Here is a 15,449-nt window from a genome sequence, read left to right as displayed (position 1 = left end):
GGCCAAAAAAATGGAGCGGACAGTGGAATGCACCAGAATAGGCCTATCATCATCCTGAGTCAGGGCACTGCAGCACTAAGGCTGAAGGAGTAGAACATCAGAGCCCATTTCCACGAAGCGTCTTAAGAGTAGCGAGTGCTGATCAAGGATCAGTTTTGGCTTGTAGATCATAATGAACAAGATTATATGGATAGATCCTAGATAAGCACTGCTACGCAGACGCTTTGTGGATAAGGGCCCAGAGCCTACTGGGCCATGTTGATCAGACACTTACCTGCACAGGTGACATGTCCTGTATTCCAAACATGCTCTCCAGGAGCAAGACAGGTTTGCCTGGGTGTGTTTTGACATGGGGAAGGGGTTCACAGGGAGAAGGTCACCAGAAGGCACATAATTCTCAAAGCAACAGTATTTCACAAACACATTGAGCCTATGGATGAGTAGATATGAACCTAAAAACAACTCCTGTTAGGTAGAACTGAAAGCAATAGAAGTTCATTGATTTTGCAATGAAATAGAAAAGTTTTATTCTTGAATGCATACTATTTAGGGTTATGGGAGTGAGTGAAACATTTGGCCTATAGGGTGCTACAAGACCTTGCCTGGAAGGAAGCCAAAGGTTAATGATTACAAACGGAGGATATAAGGCTAACTAACAGAGCCTAAAATGAACACCGGCCACCTGCCAAACACGGGTATATTTTGGCACGGGCGGGTAAGAATGTCTAATTCAACAGCCATGTTGGCGCGTGGTAACACTTCGGACTCTACAGTGTGAGTGCAACATAAAAACAAGTGCGAGTTGCGATTTATAGCAAAATAAATGCTGCAGTAGCAGTTTTCAAAGTATTTCTGTCGTTTGGTTTCATACCTGGTAACGCACAAAGAAATCTTAATCCTAACGTTATAGTTATCCCACCTCGCACAGCAACACTGCCCGTCTGGAGGGTTTTGAGCACTGAAAGATTTGTTTATAGAAGCAATGGGCACAGGCATAAAAGTTGGTCTAATTTACTTAAGTCTACTACTTTGTCCTTGTGTTTCTTGGTTATTTACATAGTTTTGTTCACAAGCTCGGTTGCTTTTCAATGTTTGAGTTTGCTCCCACAGCTAACAAAAAGAGACATCGTTGGCCTCTACTAGTGACATTGTTGCAGGCACATGTGATGACTTGAGTGGCCCTGTTACCAAGGTACCCTTAAAGGGGCAGCTAAACATTTGTTAAAATACTCCGGTCACAGAATATTAAATCGAACAATATACCACATTACTTGTTTTATAAACATTAAGCATGCTCATCCGTTTTTCTTTGTGTAATTATGGTAAAACTGATATTTTGGCTGGTAAAAAAATCTGAGTGGTTTGGTAAACCGCTACACCCCTAGTGTAATTACGTGTGGGCCAGGACAAACACCGCGTGCAGACGGACATACAAGACACATCACACAAATCAAACTCATCCTCAGGGGGTTGCTCAGAGCTAAAATGTTAAAATGATCTTATTGTGGCTGCATCAACACCACCATAGCGACATCAACTGGTTTGGAAAGAACAAGCTTTCCTTACACAAGACGCAACAGACATCCAGACACACACGACATGGTGGTACCGTCAACGAGCTGCCGACCTAAACTATGAAAAGCAGGAATAGGTCTGTCTGGTGAGTTGAAGTGTTTGCAAACATGTTATATCTGTTCATCATATCCACTTCCGTAACCTTCTATGAGTCATGTACAAGAAAAAAGAAGAAAAACAAAGTCCCCCTCCCTCGCAGCAAGAGGAGTGCCCTGTCACTTCTTAAAGGTGCAGGCGCCCCTATTTTCTTCTCCCACACGGACAGTCAGACAGAGACTGTAAAAAACAGCAGCTGTGTCATCATGCTCTCTCACTATAATCTGCCTGGAAGTAAGCCTATTTGGTCTTACGCAATTGGCCATGTGACCGACCAACTGCCTTCATCATGCCTGAATGTAGGTTATCCCTCATGCCGTCGGTCCGTCTTTAGCTCACAACATTCAAACAAGGCCACTGTGACTCTGACCCAGTCAGGCTCACGTGGAGTCCAAAATGGCTCCTTATCCTCTACATGGTGCACTACTTTTGATCCTAGCCCTACGGGCCCTGGTCCACAGTAGTGCACTATGTAGATTGATTAGAGTGCCCATGGGCCTCGCACTACACACAATAACCAGTGGGCCTTGTGGAGCCGGAGGAAAGCTGCAGGGCTGACTATAAAAAGATCCAAACATAGTTGAGTAACATGTGGGCACTGAGGATCATAAATAAAAGGCCAATCCAACTGAATAGGAACATCTAGCATAACCAGCAAAAGCTAGCCAGCGCTATTCAAAAAGGTAACATAGGACCAATACTGAATACTTGAGGGTGGAATGTCAATCTACTCCTACATCATTTCATCTGCATGTAAAAAAAGAGATTGAAACATCTATTAGGTTCAAATCTACTCGTGCGTTGATCACATTAAGTGCCTCATCCACTGGAGTCAACAAGGCAAAAGATCAGATATCGGACATAGGATAACAATTGCACTGGAATTAACCTAACCTGGGGCCATGCCAGCTTTTTCTGGATATCTCTGCCTTCACTTCTCTGAAAATGGTGGTTTCTTTCTCTGGTAAATGCCTTAGATCCAGGCTTATCCCTGAAGACATAAAAGTGTGTTTGAACCAGAGGACCGCACTGCACCGCAGCATCAGAACACAACAGCGTTTTATTAAACAGGGTTTTCATTCACTTTCATTACCCATCACTTCATCAGGGTCACCTTCCACACAAAGGAGGGTGCAAGCCACATCCTCATGAACACAGGAAGATGTAGCGCACACACATGCGCTTGTACGTAACATGAATGGGCCTGGATTGGGCTTACTTTCAGCAGCAGAGAGTGGTAAACTGGAGATGAACCCTGAAACTGGCAGTGTGTTACTGCTAAAACAAGGCTACAGATCCCCAGTGGCTAACAACCCAACAAACCAAGCCAGGATGGAGTCCCTCCCTGTCACTCACTCTAGCATCGTTGTATTTTCCACTACTTCAGTCGCTGACTCCCTCTCTGCTTTCTCCCCATCCTAAATTCCAATTTAGTCAACATTCCCCCATTCAAAAAGGCCCATTCTACTCTGTCTTTATCCAATACATTTTCTGTTAAGCGGGAAAAAATACCTAATAAACATTTTGTCCAGGTACTAGGTACTTACAGAGAGATGTGTCGCTGCTCGATGTCCACCCTGGTGAGCTCGTCCTCCTCCACGTCAGTCTCTCCTCCGGAGCTGCTCTCCGTGGCGTCTGAGTCGAAGGCGCTCTCCGTGGACCTCAGGTTGGTGGTTCCGCTGAGGGACAGGCGCTCCAGCTCTGCTGGTACAGAGCCGTCCTTCAGGAATCGCCCAAGCCCCTCCCTCTCCTGCGGGGTGAGAGGGGCGTCCTTGCCTCCTCGTCTCCCGCCAGTTCGGAGGGCATCCAGTGGCCCCAGTGTGCTCTCCAGGAGCCCCCCCAGCTGCTGTTGGACGTGGTGCTCCACCTGCTTGGCCTGAACCACCTGGAGGCGCTTCCTCAGGCGCCGCAGACGCCCCTCAATCTCGCCCTGCCGGCTCTGGCTCTGCTGAGTCCGCTCCTTAACGTCCACTCCAAGGCTGCCCAGGCCCAGGGAGGTCTGTCGGTCCGTTGGGGAAAGGGATGATGTGTCCGTGGCCAGCGATGGTGGCCGTTCGGAGGGTTTGCTGTCGGGGCAGTCCATGGGGGTGTTGGAGGCTGCGGGGGGTGCTGGCTGTTCAGGGTTTCCGGCAGGGTTGTAGGACAGTCCTGTGGGCTGCTGGTGCTCCCCTCCTCCGTTGAGAGGAGAGTTTCCTCTAGAGGCAGTCGTGTTGGGTTGGGGCACCGGGGAGTCCAGTCCATGTCCAGCAGGAGGCCTGTTATTACCTCCATTGACCGTTGTCATACTGTCCCAGTCTGGCCCGTTTTTGGCGAACTTCTTAGCCACGCCGTTGACCGGTGGCGGCGGGCTTGACAGGGCAGGGGGACCACCCCCTCTGCTGTTACTCATGATGCTCTTGAGCTGCTCCTCTGAGAGCTCCAGTGTCTTGTGTTTCCTGGGCAGGAAGCTGGGCAGAAGGCCGTGTTTCTGCAGCAGGACGCCTTGCAGCTTCAGTGACTCCTTGGTAGAGGGAACGGACGTCACGTCTGAGCACAGGTATGATGCCACCAGCGGCTGTAGTTTCCCAAGAGGTGTGGAAGAAGCCTCGTTGCTTCTCGTCGACTCCTCCTTCCCCTTACCTGTGATGGAACCCCCGTGAGGACCACGCTCTTCGGAGGCCTTGCGCTTGACGGCGCCGTTGCTGGAGACGAGGATGTGACTGGTGCCTCCGTTGCTCTCCACGCCGCTCGGGGAGAGGTTGGAGGAGGGCGGAGCCAGTTTGAAGCGGATGCGGTGAGCTTCGGCCGGGGCGTCGGTTAGAGCGGGCGCCATCGCAGCCATGCAGCACAGGGGGGGGGCGGGCGAGGGGGCCTCTCCCGGTGCCGAGGCCAGCTCCACACCACCCACCTACTGCCTCGCCAGAGGACAGCCTAGGAGAGAGAGAAAGTCAGAAAGAGGGAGAAAGAGGGGTAGAGAGTGTGTCAGAGATTTACATGAACACAGCACAACATCCATGTGCCATTTCAAACGTTCAACCTTGACAAATCATCATTCACGGTCATCCAAACCAGTCTTACACCACACCAAAAGCATTCTATGTAATGCTTCAAATTTGCCTATAGTAGTCATAATGATCTGGGCCCAATACCACATTGCTACTCTGCAAGAAAACCGGTTGCTGAAGCTTTGAACACATATGAACTCATCAGATATCAATGACATGTTTCTGGAGCATAGAGGAGCAGGTGCGTAGATGAAACCATAGCTGGAGGATAGAGAGAAGTGGGGGGAGGGGGGCATTTACCAGCAGAACTACATTGAGAGGAGCAATGCAGCTTAATTTATGTCTGCATGGGACACAAGAGGCAACAGCTGATCTCACCAAATGTAGGTCAGAGCCCTAGCTGGAGCGAAGGCCTACCGATACACATCCAGACAAGGGGGATTTCAGCAGCCAAGCAGTAGACCAACGGGGGGTGGGGGGGGCGTGTGATGGGAAAGAACCCTACCAGGGGTCACATCTGTATTTTCAAAGTATTCTCATGGAGCTCAGAGGGGCTTTTAAGACCCCATAGCCAAGCTAAGCTCACCGTTTCAATGTGCAATTTGGTTAAATGTTTGGCAGGCTGCCTGGCTAATGTAATTCAAGAACAAGGGAGGGTACAGACTGAGGAGAAGGCAGGTAAATCCTAATGGTGGAAGGAAAAATACGTAGGTGGCTGGCTAGCTTCACAAGTGCAAATTATTCTTACATAACTGCTCAATTGAAAAATCTAATATTTCTAAGAAATGTTCAGTCATGAATACAAACACAGGCCAGGCTGACAAGACGCTACATGAATTCACCATTCATTTCCTGAGAAGTAAACTAAGAGAGAGAGAGAGAGAGAGAGAGAGAGAGAGAGAGAGAGAGAGAGAGAGAGAGAGAGCAGATTGGTGTGTTATTATGTTCTGAAAGGGTGCCGTGCTGTAAAACTGCAGATCCGAAGGGTGTGGTGATGGATGACACAGGTGTTGGGTTACATTGTGCAGCTGCATAATAGGATAGGCTACATGCTCCATCATTTCCTATTAGATTAGGGCTAGGCTTAGAAATCACAAAAAAAGGCAGTGTTGTGTTCCGCTTTATTACATGTCAACAAAGAATGCAATAACGTAAAGAAATGCAATATCGTAGAGAATCACGTAGGCTTATCGTGTAGCCTACGTCTTCATTACAAGGCAAAAACAATGTCCCCATGTTTCATCTTCAACCTAAATGAAAGCATTTTTCTGGGCTATCGACCCAGTAAATCAAAAACGAGACATTCAAACTATTCCTACATGTAAAAATCATTTTCCCAATTGGACTCAAAACAAACATGTTGCAATAGTGATCGTTTCTCAACGGGGGTGTTTTCTTAACAGTCACAAGTAAATATTGACCTATCGCTGTTTCGCTGAACAGCTGCAATATTTTAAGCAACAGCGCTAGCAAGCAGAAAGGCAAGAACTTCCTAAAAAAGAAACTGAAAATGCAAATGGCAACACCTTCGAAATAAGGCCAGCTGCTAAGAACTGACGAGGGGGAGGAGGGACATGTCATAGTCATCCTAATCTTGTGATAATGTTTTACTCAAAATGCCTTGCGTGTGACAGCCATGGATAGGCTGGGACAAGCTGGGACGTTGAGCTGCTGCAGTAGGGGGGAGGGGAGAGGTGTGAGGAAACAAGTTGTCTGCCCCCCCCCCGTCTGGCCAACCACATCTTATTGACGGGAAAACACTGACAATCAATCGAAGCTGAATGACAGTCAGTGCAACCAATCAGACGGCTCTGCATGATTGGTAGGTGGGGAATGTTGAACAGCAATGCAGATGAGGGCATATCTCGTCACAAAATGTATGGAAAATGTAAGGGAGAGAAAGAGTAAAAGAGGGGGACGGGAAGGCCTAAGTCAATTGAGTTTATCTAAAGCCATTTCTGGAAGCACTTTTCAGAAATGCTCTTTGGTGAGTCGAAAGGCTGTTCCCTCATGTTGCTGGTTGAGTGGGGAGACGGCTTAAGTAGTAAACAGATTCTAGAACATTCTGGAGGGGTATGTTTATCTGACATGCATGAGAGGTCAACTTAACCGTGCTAATCTGAACCCGTCGTCTGTGCTGCTGCTACCATATGATGAGGGGTCAGGTGGGGATGGAAGGCCACACTTTAAAAGGAGGGATGGAGTCACTCTCCAGTTGTGGACAGGGCCCCAGGTGTTTATTTTTGTATGGCCACCCACACACACACACACACACACACACACACTAGTGGTGCGCGGGTCACCTGCACCAGCCGGCAATTGCTAACCCATCCGCAACCGCCCAACTATACGTGACAAGTGAAAATCTGAGGCCTGTGGGGCGCAGGATTTAGATGTTTCTGCTTACAATTTCCAACATTTTGGTAGGCCATGTTAGTCAGCTTGTCTATAACTAGATACATGTAGTTTCTCTCCTGTCATTACACAGTATGTTCCCCTTGAATACTAAATAAACCATTGCTTACCAGAATATCATGAATCGATAGAGTGAATGTTTCAATCTAGATGACGTCGGTAAAGCTCTCTGTCATCTCTGATTCTTTCACGGAGCAAAACCTTTTAGGGACCGGGGAGAAAATTGAAAATGTCCAAATGACATCAGTTTGACCGATCGTAAGGAAAACAGAAAGCTGTGAAAACAACCTAACGTGTTTCCGATAAGATCTCAGTTCCTTTTGGATAGTATTTCAACCACATACAATCAGCTTGTATGATGCTGATAAAGATAGATACCGCCTGTAAAGGTGCTAACAGCACACATGCATTCTCTCAAGATGCTGAATGAAAGAAATCATATTTCCCCACTCCTGTCCCCTAGTCAAAATGTAGCCTACATTTGGTGTATTATTTTACTGTAAGAAATGCCTTATTCTGCAGGAATTAATATTAAAGTCTATGTGAGAGGTTATAGACCAACAGTCGGGTGTGCAGATTTCAGTTTCCATTTATCCCATCTGAATAGTAAGCTACAATTCCCTTGACGTGCCATAGGCCTATTTGAAGTCCCTGTCTTGTGCCTGTTGAATTTGTATAGCGCCTCACAATCACCACATACCCATATCGTTCCCAGACATTACTTTCCTGCCCCACCCCCTTCTCTTTATTTTCAACTCTCCATTTCACAGCTTCAATGTAGCCTATATATATATAAATTGCACAAGAATAATGCATTTATGGATTTACATTATTGTTTTCTTATTATTCAACCCGCCCGCCATCCACCTACCCTTCCTCCACACAACATTTCATGACCCTACACACGACCGAGCCACGGATATAACAGTGGGGACTGCGGGTTATGAGTCAGCCCAAGCATCACTAACACACACAGTCTCTTTAAAGAGGAGTGCTACTGTAGCTTGGCATTTAGTCACATCACACTAGACACTAGAACCATGCAGCTGTGTCAAATATCAACTGAGACAATAGCCAGAGCCCAGAGCAAATGAAATAGCAGCACCTAGCAAGACCAGGGCAGAGATTAGGTCTATTTAAAGGTGAAGGAAATGATAGAAGATGTTTAATACACGCATGATTACCCAACACACACACACACTCTCTCTCTCTAAGGATGGGCACGGTTAATCAAATATCCGGATATCCGAACGGACGGTTCGTATTCAAAACAATTGAGAGTATTAATTTCTGGAGATCATTTTTAGGCCTATTTTAACAATGAAAAAGCTTCATCTAAATGATATTGTCCATGTTACATTGTTACACACAAGGACATACTATGACATTTGAAACGCTTAATTGAATAAAACAAAACTTTATAATGTAGTGTTTACTTAAGGCTCTTTGAGCTACTGCTGCTTCAGACGCAACGTGGTGTTGACAGTCATTGTTTACAGTTGTGCACTGTAAATGTAGCCTACAGTTCTGATGACTCACAAAGTAATTGCTTTATTTTCAAGCTCATTTTCACTCTTATGGGCTATGGGTTGCATTTTACACAAAAATGTATTTTATTATCATAGTGCGTTAAGCCCTATGGTCAGCCCTGACAACGGTATGCTCTTTTCCCAACTTCAAATAGCAATTAGCCTACAGGCACGCACACCAATGGTGAGTCCTCAAGACCTGCCGGCAGATCAATACAACAACAAAAAAGTACTCAGCAGAAAAAAAATCTGTTCTATGATGGCTAACATCAGACTTCTCTTTCACCGTTGTTGTTAGCCAAAAAGTACTGCTATAGCACCCTGGAAACACCGGCGCACTGTCTGGGACGTATTTATTACATTGTTGCAAAACATTTCCTAGATGGAAACAAACGTAACGAAGCGGGAAGGGACCTACCTGAATTTGTCCAATTATTAATTGGACAATTATTAATCTAATTGTTAGCTTATGATTACACCTCAGCTGTTTGCATCATTGTGATTGGTCAATTTTTTTACATTGTGAATATCCGGAAAATAAATATTGATAGTATTTGAACAGTGAAATAAATCTCTTGCCCAAGTCACCCACAAAATGAAAAATCAGTGGAGCCTGCTCTTTCTCTTCGCTAATGATGCGAGTGTGTGTTCAGTCTGCCTGTTGCATGTAGAACATCCTAGCCTATTTAATGACGATAGGCCCTGGTTTACTGAAGTTACAAGGCAAAAGAAATTGCGAAATACAGCACACCATTGCGAGATACAACTTTGATTGCCAATAGATAGAAACAGAACCCTGCACTATGCCTATCTAGACAGTGCCCCTCTCTCTCTCTGTCCCTTGCTAGTTCGCTTGTGTTCGTTTGTGTTCTCGGAAGTACAAGTACAATCAGTCTCCTCCATTCCAAAAATACAGAATCTTAGGAGTCGATTCCACTAAATGTCTTGGTAAGTCACTGTATTTAAATAACTTTGGAGGTACTTTAAAAAAAGAAATTGGGGGGAGAGTGGTCTGCACAGGCAGCTCAACATTATTTGATTGACAGTTCTGGTTGTCTAGAGATAGACATGAATCCCGCTTCATTGCCCGACCCTAGCGGTCATACATATGCAGTGCTTGACTGGGACTGGAATAGATGCCGGTACTGCTTATATTTAGGTACAGGAGCGCCACAATACCCTTGAGATAATATTCTTTAAGAGGTGCAGGAGCTCAAGCAGTAGAAAATGCGAAGTGCCGGTACTCGCATCCGGTGAGCTCCTGCACAACTCAAACACCGTACATACTAAGAGGACCATTATTCTGCATTGTGAATTGATGTGGAATGTTATGAATTTTTCTTATCAATTTAATGGAAAACCGATTTAAAAAAAGTTAGCAGTTGAAACATTAAGCAACATGTTCAATTTGTCACATCGCTAGTCAGATCCTTGCTCTGTAAAGTGGTTCCTTCAAAATATGTCCAGGCACACAAACGCAGAGACATTTATAGTGAAACTCAAAGGATATGCACCGACTGGCACCCTATTTCCTAATGGGCCCTGGTCAAAAGCAGTGCACTGTATTGGGAGTAGGGTACCATTTGGGACCCAGAAACAGCCTGCCTGCCTAAAGGAGGAGCTATGTGTAGGGAGGAGCTAATCCAGCCGCCTGCTAGTAGCACATTACTAATACAGCAGCCAGGTTCAATCTCAGTTCACCAAACCTCAATCAAATAATCCACTACAGTAGAAAACAAGTAGGCTACGGTACAACCCCTCCCTTCTCAATGTATGTGTTCACAATTCCCTAGTAAACGGACGGGGGAAGGGGGAGGGGGTGAATGACAGTATGATTCAAGTAGGTCTATATAAATTGAATGTACTTCGTAAAATTAAGATGCAAATATGGCCCGAGGACAAACATGAATCTTGTTTGTCCTATCTTAGCCTAAAATTGTGTGTGTGACAAGAACAGCTTGGTACGTAGTCTACCAGAGGTGCCAGTTACCTCTTGTATCAGCTACTGCAGCCCAGGGTTTCTTAATGGGTGCTTTCCCAAGTGTCTCTACATAGAAAAGCCTTTTATCAATACCTGTTGGGGATGGGGGCGCTGTTTAGACTATTTATGCTAATTTGGCTAATTTTTGAAACGGCTTCCCACAAAATCCTTGATCGTACAATATGCATATTATTATTATTATTGGATAGAAAACAGTCTATAGTTTCTATAGGAGTTGAAATTTTGTCTCTAAGTGGAACAGAGCCCATTCTACAGCAATTTCCCTGACATGGATTCAGATTTCAGAAATGTTGGCCACTGTTCTGAAGTCAGTTAAAACGGCACTGATATTGCTATGACTATACGGACACTTCTTACGTCTTCCCCTGGATGCCTTTACGTGATGACGATTCCAATGGGGTCGATTGCGCGTTCACAGGCCCTATAAATCAAAAAACCCTGTAGCTAGCAAGTCTTTCCTTGCTGCGTAACGCGCGTGCTGGACACCGACCCGCTCCTGTTCCAAGCGTTAGTTTAGCCTGTTATATTTCTCCGGTCATCTTTTCACTCGTTATAGGAGTTAAAAACATCATAAGGTAGTTAATTTAAAGCGTTTTATAGCAATTTATATCCGTTTAGTGCGATTTTGGGACATTTATTTCTTTAACGCTGTGAATAGGTGGGCACGCTTTCAGTTCATCCCGAACGCAGTTGGCATTTTCACATGGCAAGAGGACAGCTTTCCACCAAAAGACGATTCCTCCCAAGAAAGGATCCTTTGCCCAAGATACTGATGGAAGAACAGCTCAAGGTAGGACATTTTTATTATGATAAATCGTGTTTCTGTCGAAACATTTTAGTGGCTTAGGACGCCATGTTTTTTGACGTAGCTTCGCTTGGCGCAAACTGTATTGAAAAGTAAGGATAAATTAAAAAATGTAATAACGCAATTGTATTAAGAATTAAATTGTCTATCAATCCCTGTCCACCCTATATTTTTTAGTCACGTTTATGAGTATTTATGTATAAGAGTAGATCACTGTCTAAGTGGCGCAAGGACTTTTTCTTTACCAGCTTGTCTACATTTCACATTGTCTAACCATGATTTTGGTGGCTAAATATAAACATTTTCGATCAAACTGTATATGCATGTTGTAATGTGATGTTACAGGAGTGTCATCGGAAGAATTCTGAGAAGGTTAGTGAAAAAATTAATATCTTTTGTCGATGTTGACTTTTATCGCTCACTTTGGCTAGAATCAATGCTGGGCTGCTAATTGCTATGTGCTAAGCTAATATAACGATTTATTGTGTTTTCGCTGTAAGACACTTAGAAAATCTGAAATATTGTCTGTATTCACAGGATCTGTGTCTTTCGATTCGTGTATGCTGTGTATTTTTACGAAATGTTTGATGATTAGTAAGTAGGTAAACACGTTGCTCTAAGTAGTTTTTCTATTCCATTTGTGACGGTGGGTGCAATTGTAACCTATGCCATCTACCTGAAATATGCACTTTTTTCTAACAAAACCTATCCCATACCATAAATATGTTATCAGACTGTCATCTGATGAGTTTTTTTGTTGGTTAGGGGCTATAAATATCTTAGTTTAGTCGAATTGGTGATGGCTACTGGTGTTGGTGGACAAATAAAAGATGGTGGATTATGCTAATGTGTTTTTAGGTAATAGATGTACATCTTTACATATTGTGTCTTCCCTGTAAAACATTTTAAAAATCGGACAAGTTGACTGGATTCACAAGATCTGTGTCTTTCATTAGCTGTATTGGACTTTAATGTGTGAAAGTTAAATATTTTAAAAAAATATTTTTTTTGAATTTCGCGGCACTGGTTTTTCAGTGGGGGGGGGGGGGGAGGTGTGCCGCTAGCGCCACGCTGATCCTAGACAGGTTAAGCCTTTGAGAGGCAGCAGGGAGGGACAGAAATTAGGGAGTTAGGCTGTCTGGGGAAGTCCCGTCCTACACTCCCCAAATGATGTTACAGTTTGGATGTAATCATGATGGAAAGAGAACACCGTTTTCCCTATTCAAAAGGGGGGAAATAATTGTATGTTGACCAACCTTGACACACACGCATGTGCTCGCACGCACGCGCACAAATACGCTGAAACAACTTCGCTCAGCTATCGCTCAGCGCCACTCTCATAATAACCCAGGAGAGTAAAGATCCAGTGAGGGTTCGGAATGTAAGGTTACCTCCCTTGGGCTGTTGTGTCAGAAAGTGAGATCAGACTATGGCAATGACTCAGCAATACCTCACTCTACACAAGGCACCAAGTAGACGACAGAGATTACAAGTAGACTACATTCTGGAGGATGTCTGATGCAGCCAGGGTCAAAAGTAATGCACTATGGCCTATACTACGGACATAGGGTTCCAGTCAGGGAGGAGGAACAGAGCAGTAATACACCACTGATTCCAGACACCTCTAGAATGTTTATTCACAAGGTGATGTCATAGACCAGGAGAGAGAGAAACCATGAGACATTCTTAGCACACATTTACTCGTGACATAGGCTACTTCCTTTGCATACAGCATAGCATGTTTTTAACCTCTGGTCATGTCCATGTAAAAAGGCCCCATGAGCACCAACATGTGAAGTTCAGGTCAGATCTGGTGCCAAATGAAAGCTAGGTGTCTACATTTTTTTGAGAAATGAAGGCATACATAACTTTAACCATTTTCCATCCTCAAAATTAGGAATAATCAAAGGCTTTGATTTCTGGTCAAACAGATGGAAAAGTCTTAAAGGCATTTGAAATATATCAAAACACAATAATGCAGAAGTGAAGACACTGCCAACTAATATCAACACATATTTTGTTTAAGAAACATTGGCATGTGCCTTAATTCTGTTACCAAAAGCCCATATATCTTTAAGATATTTTCTCATTTCTCTCGCTCATGAGGGAGGAAAATGAAAGTTCACAGAAGTAACAAGGAAGAAACCATATTCATTTGGTTTCTTAATTATTAAGTGATTAAAACTTTAAATTAACCAAATTGGTGACAGAATTTCCTTAAAATCAGTAAAGGAATTACTGCAATTGAATTGGCTACAATGGGAAATCAGTAGTCACAAACCAGTCTTCCCTTCCATTGGCATATTATTACGTTAAACTCAACCATTTTCATTGTTGGCTGGTGGTCAAAGCTGGCTCGCTCCCTCTCACCCTCTCAAATACAATCAAAAGTGAACTAAACAATCAAGAATTAACAGTAAACTCAGGTTACAAAGGAATAGACATTTCAAAATGTCATATGGCGACGTATAGTGTTATAACGGGCAAATTGTACATGAACTAACGGGAAAATAAATAAACACAAATATAGGTTGTATTTACAATGGTGTTTGATCTTCACTGGTTGCCCTTTCCTTGTAGCAACAGTTGACAAAATCTTGCTGCTGTGATGGCACACTGTGATATTTCACCCAATAGATATGGGAGTTTATCAACATTTGATTTGTTTTCGAATTCTTTGTGGGTCTGTGCAATCGAGGGAAATATATGTCTCTCTTTCCTTAAATTTTGGGTCAGTCACAGTGGTCAGGTATTCTGCCACTGTGTACTCTCTTTCAGGGCCAAATATCATTCCAGTTTGGAAAGAATTTAACAAAAACCAGAGTAATGTGTCAAGTAATTATCTTTTTGTTCTCTCATGATTTGGTTGGGTCTAATTGTGTTGCTGTTGCTGTCCATGACCCACTTGCTTAGGGGATTCTTCTCTAGATTAATCTCTCTGTATGTGATGGCTTTGTTATGGAAGGCTTGGGAATCGCTTCCTTTTAAGTTTTTGTAGAATTTAAAAAGGCTCTTTTCTGGATTTTGATCATTATTGGGTATCGGCCTACTTCTGCTCTACATGCATTATTTGGCGATTTACGTTGTACACGGGGGGGATGTTTTTTCAGAGTCTCAATTAGGTGTTTGTCCCATTTTGTGAAATCTTGGTTATAAGATCTCAACCATAAACGGCAATGGGTTCCATAACTGATTCAAGTATTTTTAGACAGATCCTAATTGGGATGTCGAATTTATGTTCCTTTTGATGGCGTAGAAGGCCCTTCTCACCTTGTCTCAGATCGTTCACAGCTTTGTGGAAGTTACCGGTGGTGCTGATGTTTAGGCCTAGGTAGGTGTAGTTTGTGTGCTCAAGGTCAACGGTGCCTAGACGGAATTTGTATGTGTGGTCCTGGCAACCGGACCTTTTTAATGGAACACCATTATTTTTTGTCTTACTGAGATTTACTGTTGGGGCCCAGGTCTGACAGAAGATCTAGGTGATGCTGTAGGCCCTCGGTGTCTCTCTCACACACATACACAAGCCCCCTCTCTTTCCTTTTATTGTAACTCGCATCTGAGCGCCAACCAACACCGGACGTCAATGGAAGTGGAAAAGTAAATGAAATTTGGTCAGTCGGCCCTGATTTCAACATCCAGAGAATACGTTTTTGATACGATCTGGACCGGCATTAATTTCCACATCCACAGATGTTTATTTTTGTTCCAGTCCGGCCTTGATTTGGCCCATACATAGACATCCATGATTGGTTCAAATCTAAACCAACCATAGACGTTTGTTTTACACGTGTGAAGAGCCCCGTACAGTAAAGATAAATAGTTCGTTTTTTTAAGTTGAGTATAGTTCAGTACAGTCCTGTATGGTACAGTATACTATTGAGTTGAGTATACTATAATTTACTGTATTGTACTATGCTCCACTGCACTAAACTCTACTGTGCTGTACTTTGATATCCAAACTTGTGAAACATAGACGTCTATGATTGGTTCAGATTTGGTCCAGTCCAACCAAATTTGGTCTTGTTTGGGGGCGGAGATCATTA

General features: G+C 43.8%; 1 protein-coding gene across 1 annotated transcript in view; it reads right to left on the bottom strand.

Annotated features, from left to right (window-relative positions):
• Positions 1–15,449, bottom strand: part of LOC129832872 (KAT8 regulatory NSL complex subunit 1-like) — an 80,206-nt gene that overhangs the window by 44,923 nt on the left and 19,834 nt on the right. Inside the window, 2 exon segments of the mRNA XM_055896954.1 lie at positions 3,219–4,500; positions 4,503–4,581. Of these exon segments, the coding sequence (XP_055752929.1) occupies positions 3,219–4,500; positions 4,503–4,581 (1,361 nt within the window).

The sequence above is a fragment of the Salvelinus fontinalis genome, chromosome 34, assembly GCF_029448725.1.
Source record: "Salvelinus fontinalis isolate EN_2023a chromosome 34, ASM2944872v1, whole genome shotgun sequence".
NCBI classification, from domain to species: domain Eukaryota; kingdom Metazoa; phylum Chordata; class Actinopteri; order Salmoniformes; family Salmonidae; genus Salvelinus; species Salvelinus fontinalis.
The sequence above is the reverse complement of the archived record's forward strand: the minus strand, read 5'-3'. Positions and strand labels throughout refer to the sequence as shown.